The sequence below is a fragment of the Salvelinus fontinalis genome, chromosome 36 (genome assembly GCF_029448725.1).
Source record: "Salvelinus fontinalis isolate EN_2023a chromosome 36, ASM2944872v1, whole genome shotgun sequence".
NCBI lineage: Eukaryota > Metazoa > Chordata > Actinopteri > Salmoniformes > Salmonidae > Salvelinus > Salvelinus fontinalis.
This window is the reverse complement of record NC_074700.1, coordinates 26,764,154-26,777,111: the sequence shown is the minus strand read 5'-3', so window position 1 is coordinate 26,777,111 and position 12,958 is coordinate 26,764,154. Positions and strand designations below refer to the sequence as shown.

General features: G+C 47.0%; 1 protein-coding gene across 2 annotated transcripts in view; it reads left to right on the top strand.

Annotated features, from left to right (window-relative positions):
* The window catches only part of LOC129835535 (tetratricopeptide repeat protein 39B), a 122,826-nt gene that overhangs the window by 25,206 nt on the left and 84,662 nt on the right, over positions 1 to 12,958 (top strand). For both annotated transcript variants that reach the window (XM_055901211.1, XM_055901210.1), the window contains exon 2: positions 3,353 to 3,387. In XM_055901211.1, the coding sequence (XP_055757186.1) occupies positions 3,353 to 3,387 (35 nt within the window). The remainder of the gene's footprint in view (positions 1 to 3,352; positions 3,388 to 12,958) is intronic.

Below are 12,958 nucleotides of genomic sequence, written 5' to 3'. Positions count from 1 at the left end.
TGATTCAGTGTAATTGGAGAATCCAGTGGGTTCTGGTCGTCTTTAATAGTTGATTCAGTGTAATTGGAGAATCCAGTGGGTTCTGGTGGTCTTTAATAGTTGATTCAGTGTAATTGGAGAATCCAGTGGGTTCTGGTGGTCTTTAATAGTTGATTCAGTGTAATTGGAGAATCCAGTGGGTTCTGGTGGTCTTTAATAGTTGATTCAGTGTAATTGGAGAATCCAGTGGGTTCTGGTGGTCTTTAATAGTTGATTCAGTGTAATTGGAGAATCCAGTGGGTTCTGGTGGTCTTTAATAGTTGATTCAGTGTAATTGGAGAATCCAGTGGGTTCTGGTGGTCTTTAATAGTTGATTCTAAGATTTGTATTTGATCATGTATATGTTTTTGCTGTTTGTTCTTCGTTATTTTTTCCAAAAAGATTGGAGAAGTGGTTTATCCTCACATCTCCATTTTGGATAGATAATTCTTCGTGTTGTTGTTTGTTTAGTGTTTTCCAATTCTCCCAGAAGGGGTTAGAGTCTATGGATTCTTCAATTACATTGAGCTGATTTCTGACGTGCTGTTCCTTCTTTTTCCTTCGTGTATTTCTGTATTGTTTTAGTGATTCACCATAGTGAAGGCGTAGCTGTTGGAGCTGTGGGTGGGGGGGTCCTCTATGGTCTGGGTGGGGGGGTCCTCTATGGTCTGGGTGGGGGGGTCCTCTATGGTCTGGGTGGGGGGGTCCTCTATGGTCTTCTATGGTCTGGGTGGGGGGTCTTCTATGGTCTGGGTGGGGGGTCCTCTATGGTCTGGGTGGGGGGGTCCTCTATGGTCTGGGTGGGGGGGTCCTCTATGGTCTGGGTGGGGGGGTCCTCTATGGTCTTCTATGGTCTGGGTGGGGGGTCTTCTATGGTCTGGGTGGGGGGTCCTCTATGGTCTGGGTGGGGGGGTCCTCTATGGTCTGGGTGGGGGGGTCCTCTATGGTCTGGGTGGGGGTCCTCTATGGTCTGGGTGGGGGGGTCCTCTATGGTCTGGGTGGGGGGGTCCTCTGTGGTCTGGGTGGGGGGGTCCTCTATGGTCTGGGTGGGGGTCCTCTATGGTCTGGGTGGGGGGGGGGTCCTCTATGGTCCTCTATGGTCTGGGTGGGGGTCCTCTATGGTCTGGGTTGGGTGGTCCTCTATGGTCTGGGTGGGGGGTCCTCTATGGTCTGGGTGGGGGGTCCTCTATGCTCTGGGTGGGGGGTCCTCTATGGTCCTCTATGGTCTGGGTGGGGGGTCCTCTATGGTCCTCTATGGTCTGGTTGGGGGGGGGTCCTCTATGGTCCTCTATGGTCTGGGTTGGGTGGTCCTCTATGGTCTGGGTGGGGGGTCCTCTATGGTCTGGGTGGGGGGTCCTCTATGGTCTGGGTGGGGGGTCCTCTATGGTCTGGGCGGGGGGGTCCTCTATGTTCTGGGTGGGGTCCTTTATGGTCTGTGTGGGGTCCTCTATGGTCCTGGTGGGGTGGTCCTCTATGGTCGTTTATGTGTGCGTGTTTATTTTCTGTGATGTATGTTCCAGCTGGCACCATACTGTCTGCTGTCACTGTTCCAGCTGGCACCATGCTGTCTGCTATCCCTGTTCCAGCTGGCACCATGCTGTCTGCTGTCACTGTTCCAGCTGGCACCATGCTGTCTGCTGTCACTGTTCCAGCTGGCACCATGCTGTCTGCTGTCACTGTTCCAGCTGGCACCATACTGTCTGCTGTCACTGTTCCAGCTGGCACCATACTGTCTGCTGTCACTGTTCCAGCTGGCACCATACTGTCTGCTGTCACTGTTCCAGCTGGCACCATACTGTCTGCTGTCACTGTTCCAGCTGGCACCATACTGTCTGCTATCCCTGTTCCAGCTGGCACCATACTGTCTGCTATCCCTGTTCCAGCTGGCACCATGCTGTCTGCTATCACTGTTCCAGCTGGCACCATACTGTCTGCTGTCACTGTTCCAGCTGGCACCATACTGTCTGCTGTCACTGCTCCAGCTGGCACCATGCTGTCTGTTGTCACTGTTCCAGCTGGCACCATGCTGTCTGCTGTCACTGTTCCAGCTGGCACCATGCTGTCTGCTATCCCTGTTCCAGCTGGCACCATACTGTCTGCTGTCACTGTTCCAGCTGGCACCATGCTGTCTGCTGTCACTGTTCCAGCTGGCACCATACTGTCTGCTGTCACTGTTCCAGCTGGCACCATACTGTCTGCTGTCACTGTTCCAGCTGGCACCATGCTGTCTGCTGTCACTGTTCCAGCTGGCACCATAATGTCTGCTGTCACTGTTCCAGCTGGCACCATACTGTCTGCTGTCACTGCTCCAGCTGGCACCATGCTGTCTGCTATCACTGTTCCAGCTGGCACCATGCTGTCTGCTGTCACTGTTCCAGCTGGCACCATGCTGTCTGCTGTCACTGTTCCAGCTGGCACCATGCTGTCTGCTGTCACTGCTCCAGCTGGCACCATAGTGTCTGCTGTCACTGCTCCAGCTGGCACCATGCTGTCTGCTATCACTGTTCCAGCTGGCACCATAATGTCTGCTGTCACTGTTCCAGCTGGCACCATAATGTCTGCTGTCACTGTTCCAGCTGGCACCATAATGTCTGCTGTCACTGTTCCAGCTGGCACCATAATGTCTGCTGTCACTGTTCCAGCTGGCACCATGCTGTCTGCTATCACTGTTCCAGCTGGCACCATAATGTCTGCTGTCACTGTTCCAGCTGGCACCATACTGTCTGCTGTCACTGCTCCAGCTGGCACCATGCTGTCTGCTATCACTGTTCCAGCTGGCACCATGCTGTCTGCTATCACTGTTCCAGCTGGCACCATAATGTCTGCTGTCACTGTTCCAGCTGGGACCATAATGTCTGCTGTCACTGTTCCAGCTGGCACCATAATGTCTGCTGTCACTGTTCCAGCTGGCACCATAATGTCTGCTGTCACTGTTCCAGCTGGCACCATGCTGTCTGCTATCACTGTTCCAGCTGGCACCATAATGTCTGCTGTCACTGTTCCAGCTGGCACCATACTGTCTGCTGTCACTGCTCCAGCTGGCACCATGCTGTCTGCTATCACTGTTCCAGCTGGCACCATGCTGTCTGCTATCACTGTTCCAGCTGGCACCATAATGTCTGCTGTCACTGCTCCAGCTGGCACCATAATGTCTGCTGTCACTGTTCCAGCTGGCACCATAATGTCTGCTGTCACTGTTCCAGCTGGCACCATAATGTCTGCTGTCACTGTTCCAGCTGGCACCATAGTGTCTGTGTTTCTGTGGGTGTAATCTAACTGTCTGTTTTTGTCTGTGTTTCTGTCTGTGTAATCTGTCTGTGTTTGTGTTTTGCAGGATTGTTTTGAAGATGCCTACGACCGGATACCCGTGTAAGTATTTGAGGGCTTGAAGTTCCACACACACCGCTGTTCATTTAGTCACCAACCTATTGTTCCTGACGAATACTGATGACGAGAATGAGACGAGACGCCCTGAAAAACGTTAACGAGACGCCCTGAAAAACACGAATGGCGTTAACGAGAAGCCCTGAAACAACGAATGACGTTAACGAGACGCCCTGAAAAACGGTAACGAGAAGCCCTGAAACAACGAATGACGTTAACGAGATGCCCTGAATCAACGAATGACGTTAACGAGACGCCCTGAAAAACGGTAACGAGACGCCCTGAAAAACGGTAACGAGACGCCCTGAAAAACGGTAACGAGACGCCCTGAAAAACGGTAACGAGACGCCCTGAAAAATGGTAACGAGATGCCCTGAAAAAAGTGAATGCCGTTTTATTTAAGTTGTGAGACTAATGGACATTTTAATTTGACATGAAACTCCTTTTCATCTGTTTTGTCCAATCAGAAGCATGCATGGATTAGCAGAGTATTTAACGCAATCCTCTCATTGGTCGATAACATCTTTCCCGGGCACTCGCTTCAGTCACTCGTCTCTGTTTTGAACTGACACTTCAGTTGTAACTCAATTAGAAACTATGTCTTTGATAATCTATGCTTTCCAATCGACACGTTTTACTGTGATCACACCAGAAGCTCTATTTTAGTGTTCAGTGCTCTAAATTAACGCTTTTCGTTGGCAGCGCTGGTACTCTTAACTTCAAAAAGTAATGAGCACCAGACAGAATTTAGGAGCACCAGACAGAATTTAGGAGCACCAGACAGAATTTAGGAGCACCAGACAGAATTTAGGAGCACCAGACAGAATTTAGGAGGACCAGACAGAATTTAGGAGGACCAGACAGAATTTAGGAGGACCAGACAGAATTTAGGAGCACCAGACAGAATTTAGGAGGACCAGACAGAATTTAGGAGGACCAGACAGAATTTAGGAGGACCAGACAGAATTTAGGAGGACCAGACAGAATTTAGGAGGACCAGACAGAATTTAGGAGCACCAGACAGAATTTAGGAGCACCAGACAGAATTTAGGAGCACCAGACAGAATTTAGGAGCACCAGACAGAATTTAGGAGCACCAGACAGAATTTAGGAGCACCAGACAGAATTTAGGAGCACCAGACAGAATTTAGGAGCACCAGACATAATAAAATGTATATGTTTGTGTTACTGCAAATGACTGTCCTATCGTTGTTAATTGTCATCCTTGATGTAGAGAGTGGGCAAGACATTCAAAAGATCCTTTTATAATTGTCTTCAAAAGTCCAACAGCAAACATATTTATAGAGGTGATTTAAAACAACCTGTATTGTCTTCAAAAGTCTAACAGCAAACATATTTATAGATGCTAAACTAAAAGAGCAACATTTTCACATTTTCACAGAATTATTCCAACCTCGTACTGTGGAAATATACACTGAGTGGACAAAACATTAAGAACACCTGCTCTTTCCATAACATACTGTAGACTGACCAGGTGAATCCAGGTGAAAGCTATGATCCCTTATTGAAGTCACCTGTTAAACCCACTGCAATCAGTGTAGATGGAGACAGGTTAAAGAAGAATTGAGACATGGATTGTGTATGTGTGAACCATTCAGAGGGTGAACGGGCAAGACACAATATTTAAGTGCCTTTTTAAATGGGGGTATGGTGTTAGGTGCCAGGAGCACCGGTTTGTGTCAAGAACTGCAACGCTGCTGGGGTTTTTCACGCGTGCAACTCAATAGTAGGAAGGTGTTCTTAATGTTTTGTACACTCAGTGATGTTGGTGATTTTAAAAACATGCTCTTTTCAATACAACACAAACACAATTCATTACTGCATTCAGCTAACAGATGATGATGATGATGATGATGATACCGTAGCAACCAGGCAAAATTCTGTTCAACTTCCAGTGCTCGTTTACTGTGAACACTGAGGCTGCACTTACTTTAAGTTACAGTTTCAGACAGTGGTCAAGTTGGCTATATGATCATAATGAAGGACTACGAGTGGCCTACCGTCAAAAACAATGGAGAAAATGTATCCCATAACATGTTAACATGGAAATAGCTGTTCTATCATTCAGCCTACAGTAGCAGCCAATGTGTGGTGTTCAATGTAGGTCTACATTCTATGAGACTTTTGAAACAAACATGCAGGGCTTGACATTAACCTGTTTATCCACGTGTCCTTCAGACAAGGAGGTGACTGGACACGTTGTTTGACGCAAGAAACCGCTTTACAAAATGAAATGCATTATTATTCCCATACCCTTATTACAGAGAATCAGACAAATTATGCTACCCTCTGCCTATTGGCTACTTAGCTTATTCAAGCCTGTCTCAAAATACAACACTGCCCCTTTAAGACTGACTCGCTTTTCAAAGATGTCTAGAAATGTAGACGTTTTGTGCTCTTGTAGGAATCTATCACTCCCCCATTGCTGACTACAAATGATCTATAACTGGACTAATAACTCACTAACTAGCAAAGGATATCAACAAAATGTCCACACGTGGTTACATGCAACTCTCGCTTTGATCTCAAAACAAGCTCGTCTACTCACGACCGCTCATGCTGTAAACACAGTCCAGTTCAAAGTAAATGGCACAGATCCAATAATGGCAATGCAGGTCTACTGCATCGCTGAACAGGGAAAACTCTAGAAAGTTGAGTGAAGTTTAATCTCGTGCTTCGCTCTGTGGGCTGATATTTCTTCCGTGGAGCTGCATGGCAGTCTTGGAGCTACTGCACAGTTTAGAGATAACGTTGCACTTGATGTGCTTTTGCCTTTAGTAATGTGTGTTTTTTTTAGTAATGACTCGTATACACTTTCAACAGCACTCGCAGAACATTGTGCTGCTACTTTTGTCCCTGGCCTCTGATTTGTTCAATTTTAAAATGTGTAGCATTATAATTGGTTGTGATTTGTAAGCAATGTGTCAGCCTGTCTTGTTTGAGCAGAGAAGAAGTCGCGGTGTTACGCGTTCCTTTTTTCTTCTTCTTTGTTTTGGTGTTTTTTTTTGGGGGGGGGGGGGGCACAAGGTACTGGTCGCACAGAAACATTTTTAGTCGCACTTTAGACCTGTTATTCATCTCATCTGTGTTGTCGCTCTCTAATGGGGAAAACAAACTAATTCTGCCATTGTTGGACAGCTCAGATTTTTCCCTTTTCAAGGAAATCGCTGTTATTTACCCCCTCACATTTCTGGTAAAATAAATACATTGCTGAGGTGTCGTCACACTAGATACACAAGCTCAAGTACACAGTAAAAATATGATTAAATTATTTATTTATTTTTATTATGAAAATATGAAAATGTTTGATACATTTCCTATTAAACAAAACTGTGAATAAGGCTTGAAATGACATGTTTTCTAAATATAGTATAATCAAATTATAAAATGACTAAAGATTTCACCTTCCTTACAAATATGTATTTTACAGTTATGTGCCTATGTTCTAAAGGTCTCTCTTGATCAAAATGTCTTCCCCTGTCGCTGTGGACGTCACACAGAGCTCTAGCTCGGCGTCCTGGACTCATTAGGAACTCGCCTTTCATCTCATATTAATCTTGTCCATCTTTGACAAACGGAAAGTGTTTTTTGTTAAAAATCTATGAATTATTTTAGATTTGATTTCAAGCCGACTATCAAAAGTAATCTCTGAATGTGCTATAGTGATGAAACCACTCTTGCTGTGCTCTGACGTAAGGATGACAGGCATGTGCTTTGTCAGTGGCTGTGTCGTAGGTGTCAACCAGGAGTTGATGGAAATTCAGGAGAGCGAATGAAATCGAAAGAGGGATATCGCAGCTTCACGTGGTGTCAGATTTCACACGAGGGATATCCCAGCTTCACGTGGTGTCAGATTTCACACAAGAGGGATATCCCAGCTTCACGTGGTGTCAGATTTCACACAAGAGGGATATCCCAGCTTCACGTGGTGTCAGATTTCACACAAGTGGAAGAGATATACTACTGTGTACGTGACAATCGGGGCTTGTCGCTCAACGCAAGCCGTCATAAGCGAAGATGTTGGTTGCAACTACTACCAGAATCACGCAGGTCTCCTTGACAGGGGACTTTGCCTTCGGCTTGAGCAGTATACCGTATATATAACGTATACCGTGGTTAAGGTAAATATGAATTATTTAATGGAAAAATGCACTATTATGATGACTGACTAAAACTAGAAAAAAATCCAGCGTTTTAATCGACTAATACAACTATTAGAGACACACACTACCCCCACTATACTAGTCACACTACCCCCACTATACTATATATACACACTACCCCCAATATACTAGTCACACTGCCCCCACTATACTATATATACACACTACCCCCACTATACTAGTCACACTGCCCCCACTATACTATATATACACACTACCCCCACTATACTAGTCACACTACCCCCACTATACTACAATGCTCAAAAAAATAAAGGGAACACTTAAACAACACAATGTAACTCCAAGTCAATCACACTTCTGTGAAATCAAACTGTCCACTTAGGAAGCAACACTGATTGACAGTAAATTTCACATGCTGTTGTGCAAATGGAATAGACAAAAGGTGGAAATTATAGGCAATTAGTAAGACACCCCCAATAAAGGACTGGTTCTGCAGGTGGTGACCACAGACCACTTCTCAGTTCCTATGCTTCCTGGCTGATGTTTTGGTCACTTTTGAATGCTGGCGGTGCTCTCACTCTAGTGGTAGCATGAGACGGAGTCTACAACCCACACAAGTGGCTCAGGTAGTGCAGTTCATCCAGGATGGCACATCAATGCGAGCTGTGGCAAAAAGGTTTGCTGTGTCTGTCAGCGTAGTGTCCAGAGCATGGAGGCGCTACCAGGAGACAGGCCAGTACATCAGGAGACGTGGAGGAGGCCGTAGGAGGGCAACAACTCAGCAGCAGGACCGCTACCTCCGCCTTTGTACAAGGAGGTGCACTGCAAGCGCCCTGCAAAATGACCTCCAGCAGGCCACAAATGTGCATGTGTCTGCTCAAACGGTCAGAAACAGACTCCATGAGGGTGGTATGAGGGCCTGACGTCCACAGGTGGGGGTTGTGCTTACAGCCCAACACCGTGCAGGACGTTTGGCATTTGCCAGAGAACACCAAGATTGGCAAATTTGCCACTGGCGCCCTGTGCTCTTCACAGATGAAAGCAGGTTCACACTGAGCACATGAGCACATGTGACAGAGTCTGGAGACGCCGTGGAGAACGTTCTGCTGCCTGCAACATCCTCCAGCATGACCGGTTTGGCGGTGGGTCAGTCATGGTGTGGGTGGCATTTCTTTGTGGGGCCGCACAGCCCTCCATGTGCTCGCCAGAGGTAGCCTGACTGCCAATAGGTACCGAGATGAGATCCTCAGAGCCCTTGTGAGACCATATGCTGACACATGCACATTTGTGGCCTGCTGGAGGTCATTTTGCAGGGCTCTGGCAGTGCATCTCCTTGTACAAAGGCGGAGGTAGCGGTCCTGCTGTTGGGTTGTTGCCCTCCTACGGCCTCCTCCACGTCTCCTGATGTACTGGCCTGTCTCCTGGTAGCGCCTCCATGCTCTGGACACTACGCTGACAAACCTTTTTGCCACAGCTCGCATTGATGTGCCATCCTGGATGAACTGCACTACCTGAGCCACTTGTGTGGGTTGTAGACTCCGTCTCATGCTACCACTAGAGTGAGAGCACCACCGGCATTCAAAAGTGACCAAAACATCAGCCAGGAAGCATAGGAACTGAGAAGTGGTGTGTGGTCACCACCTGCAGAATCACTCCTTTTTTGGGGGTGTCTTGCTAATTGCCTATAATTTCCACCTTTTGTCTATTCCATTTGCACAACAGCATGTGAAATGTATTGTCAATCAGTGTTGCTTCCTAAGTGGACAGTTTGATTTCACAGAAGTGTGATTGACTTGGAGTTACATTGTGTTGTTTAAGTGTTCCCTTTATTTTTTTGAGCAGGGTATAATCTGAAGGCTACAACCTATCTGTCTGTCTTAACGGATACTGCAGTTTGAGCAGTGTATATATACACACTACCCCCACTATACTAGTCACACTACCCCCACTATACTATATATACACACTACCCCCACTATACTAGTCACACTACCCCCACTATACTATATATACACACTACCCCCACTATACTAGTCACACTACCCCCACTACTATATATACACACTACCCCCACTACTATATATACAAAAGTATGTGGACAAACCTTCAAAATAGTGGATTCAGCTCTTTCAGCCACACCTGTTGCTGACAGGTGTACAAAATCGAGCACACAGCCATGCAATCTCCATAGACAAACATTGTCAGTAGAATGACCTGGATTAAGAGCTCAGTGACTTTCAACGTGGCACCGTCATAGGATGGCACCTTTCCGACAAGTCAGTTTGCCCTGCTAGAGCTGCCCCGGTCAACTGTTCGTGCTGTTATTGTGAAGTGGAAACGTCTAGGAGCAACAACAACTCTGACACGAAGTGGTAGGCCACACAAGCTCACAGAACGGGACCACTGAGTGCTGAATCGCGTAAAAACGTGTCTGTCCTCGGTTGCAACACTCACTACCGAGTTCCAAACTGCCTCTGGAAGCAACGTCAGCACAATAACTGTCCGTCGGGAGTTTCATTAAATGGGTTTCCATGGCCGAGCAGCCGCACACAAGCCTAAGATCACCATGTGCAATGCCAAGCGTCGGCTGGAGTGGTGTAAAGCTCACCGCTATTGGACTTTCCAGCAGTGTAAATGCGTTCTCTGTTGTGATGAATCACGCTTCAGCTTCTGGCAGTCTGACGGACGAATCTGGGTTTGGCGGATGCCAGGAGATCGCTACCTTCCCCAATGCATAGTGCCAACTGTAAAGTTTGGTGGAGAAGGAATAATGGTCTGGGGCTGGTTTTCATGGTTCGGGCCCCTTAGTTCCAGTGATGGGAAATCTTAACGCTACAGCATACAATGACATGCTAGATGATTTTGTGCTTCCAGGTCTGTGGCAAAAGTTTGGGGAAGTTCCTGTTTCAGCATGTCAATGCCCTCGTGCACAAAGCGAGGTCCATACAGAAATGGTTTGTTGAGATCGGTGTGGAAGAACTTGACTGGCCTGCACAGAGCCCTGACCTCAACCCCATCGAACACCTTTGGGATGAATTGGAACGCCGACTGCGAGCCAGGCCCTAATCGCCCAACATCAGTGTCCGACCTCACTAATGCTCTTGTGGCTGAATAAAATCAAGTCCCAGCAGCAATGTTCCAACATCTAGTGGAAAGCCTTTCCAGAAGAGTGGAGGCTGTTATAGCAGCAAAGTTCCAACATCTAATGGAAAGCCTTCCCAGAAGATTGGAGGCTGTTATAGCAGCAATGTTCCATCATCTAGTGGAAAGCCTTCCCAGAAGAGTGGAGGCTGTTATAGCGGCAAAGGAGGGACCAACTCCATATTAATGCCATGATTTTAGAATGAGATGTTCGACGAGCAAGTGTCCACATACTTTTGATCATGTAGTGTATTTCCATTCACCTCCAGCTGTTTCACTCTCCTCTCCCTTTTCTATATGTTGTTCTGTTTCCTCCCTTCTCTTTTTTTTATGCTTATTAGGCAGGAAGGCGTGTGCGTGTGCGTGTGTGATTAGCTGTGCTCTAGCTGTAGACGACAGTCATCATCCATCACAGATGCAGCAGTATACTCCCTCTCTCTTTTTCCATCCTCGCCCTTTCTAGTTTTTACTGCCCCCCGCCCCCTCTGACTATCCCTCTCTCTTTCTACTCTCTCTACTCTCTCTTTCCACCCCCCACCCCCTCTCTTTCTGTCTCATCTCACTCCCCCCCCCCCCCTCCGTCTATCCCTCTCTCTTTCTACTTGCTCTCTTACTCTTCCCACCCCCACCTCTGTCTCATCTCACTCTCCCCCCCCCCCCCTCTCTCCCCCCGGTCTCTCTCTGTTATTTTTAACTATTTGTCCTCTGAGATGGGGGATCTGCTAAGCTAGGACTGCTTGAGAGAGGGAGGGAGGGAGGGAGGGAGGGAGAGAGGCCTATGTGTTTAGACTCCTTCTACGTTAAATCTCTACAGTATGAATATAGTTTCTGCAGTTCATATACTATAGAATAGATAAAGCTATCCATTTTGTGGGAATGTATCAAAAGTGGACTAATGGCATCGTGGGGGTGGGTGATGTTTTACGGGCTCCTAACCAACTGTGATATTTTGTTGTTTTTTTCACGATGTTCACAACTTGTTTTGTCAATAATGTTGCCGCTACTTTCTTATGAACCGAAAAGAGCTTCTGAATATCAGAATTATTACTCACCACGAACTGCAACAAGATTATGTTCTTGAATGAGTCCGACGCAAAAACCAGGCCCAAATCCCCGTCATTTACGTGAAGAAAATACGGAGAAAAGGGGGGGAGGGGAGGGGGGGGGGGGGGGGGACGGGGGAGATCTTTAATGCAGGGGAACTTAAATCAGTTTTACCTCATTTCTATCGGCATGTTAAATGTGCAACCAGAAGGGAAAACACCTCTGGACCACCTTTACTCCACACAGAGAGACGTACAAAGCTCTCCCTCGCCCTCCATTTGGCAAATCTGACCATAATTCTATCCACCTGCTTACAAGCCAAAACTAAAGCAGGAAGTACCATTGACTCGCTCCATACTGGACGTGGTCAGATGAAACAGATGCTAAGCTACAGGACTGTTTTACTAGCAAAGACTGGAATATGTTCCAGGATTTATTTGATTTATACATTTAAAAAAACAATAGATGTTTAACCTTTATTTAACTAGGCAAGTCAGTTAAGAATAAATTCTTATTTACAATGACAGCCTACCACGACACTGGGCCAATTGTGCGCCGCCCAATCACGGCCGGATGTGAAACAAGGTAATGCAGTAACGCCTCTTGCACTGAGATGCAGTGTCTTAGACCACTGCGCCATTCGGGAGCCCAATGCCTTTGAGGACTATACCACCTCAGTCACCGGCTTCACCAATAAGTGCATCGACGACATCGTCCCCACAGTGACCATACATATCTCCACCAGAAGCCATGGATTACAGTCCACATCGAACTAAACGGTAGAGCTGCCGCTTTCAAGGAGAGGGAGACTAATCCGGACGCTTATAAGAAATCCCGCTATGCCCTCAGACGAACCATAAAACAGGCAACGCGTCAATGCAGGACTAAGATCGATTCCTACATCACCGGCTGTGACGCTCGTTGGATGTAGCAGGGCTTGAAAACTATTACAGACTACAAAGGGAAACCCAGCCGCGAGCTGCTCGGTGACGTGAGCCTACCAGACGAGCTAAATGCCTTTTTATGCTTGCTTCGAGGCAAGCAACACTGAAGCATGCATGAGAGCACTAGCTGTTCCGGACAACTGTGTCTCCATAGCCAATGTGTGTAAGACCTTTAAACAGGTCAACAATTTACAAAGCCGCGGGGCCAGACGGATTACCAGGACGTGTACTCAAAGCATGTGCGCACCAACTGGCAAGTGTCTTCACTGACATTTTTAACAT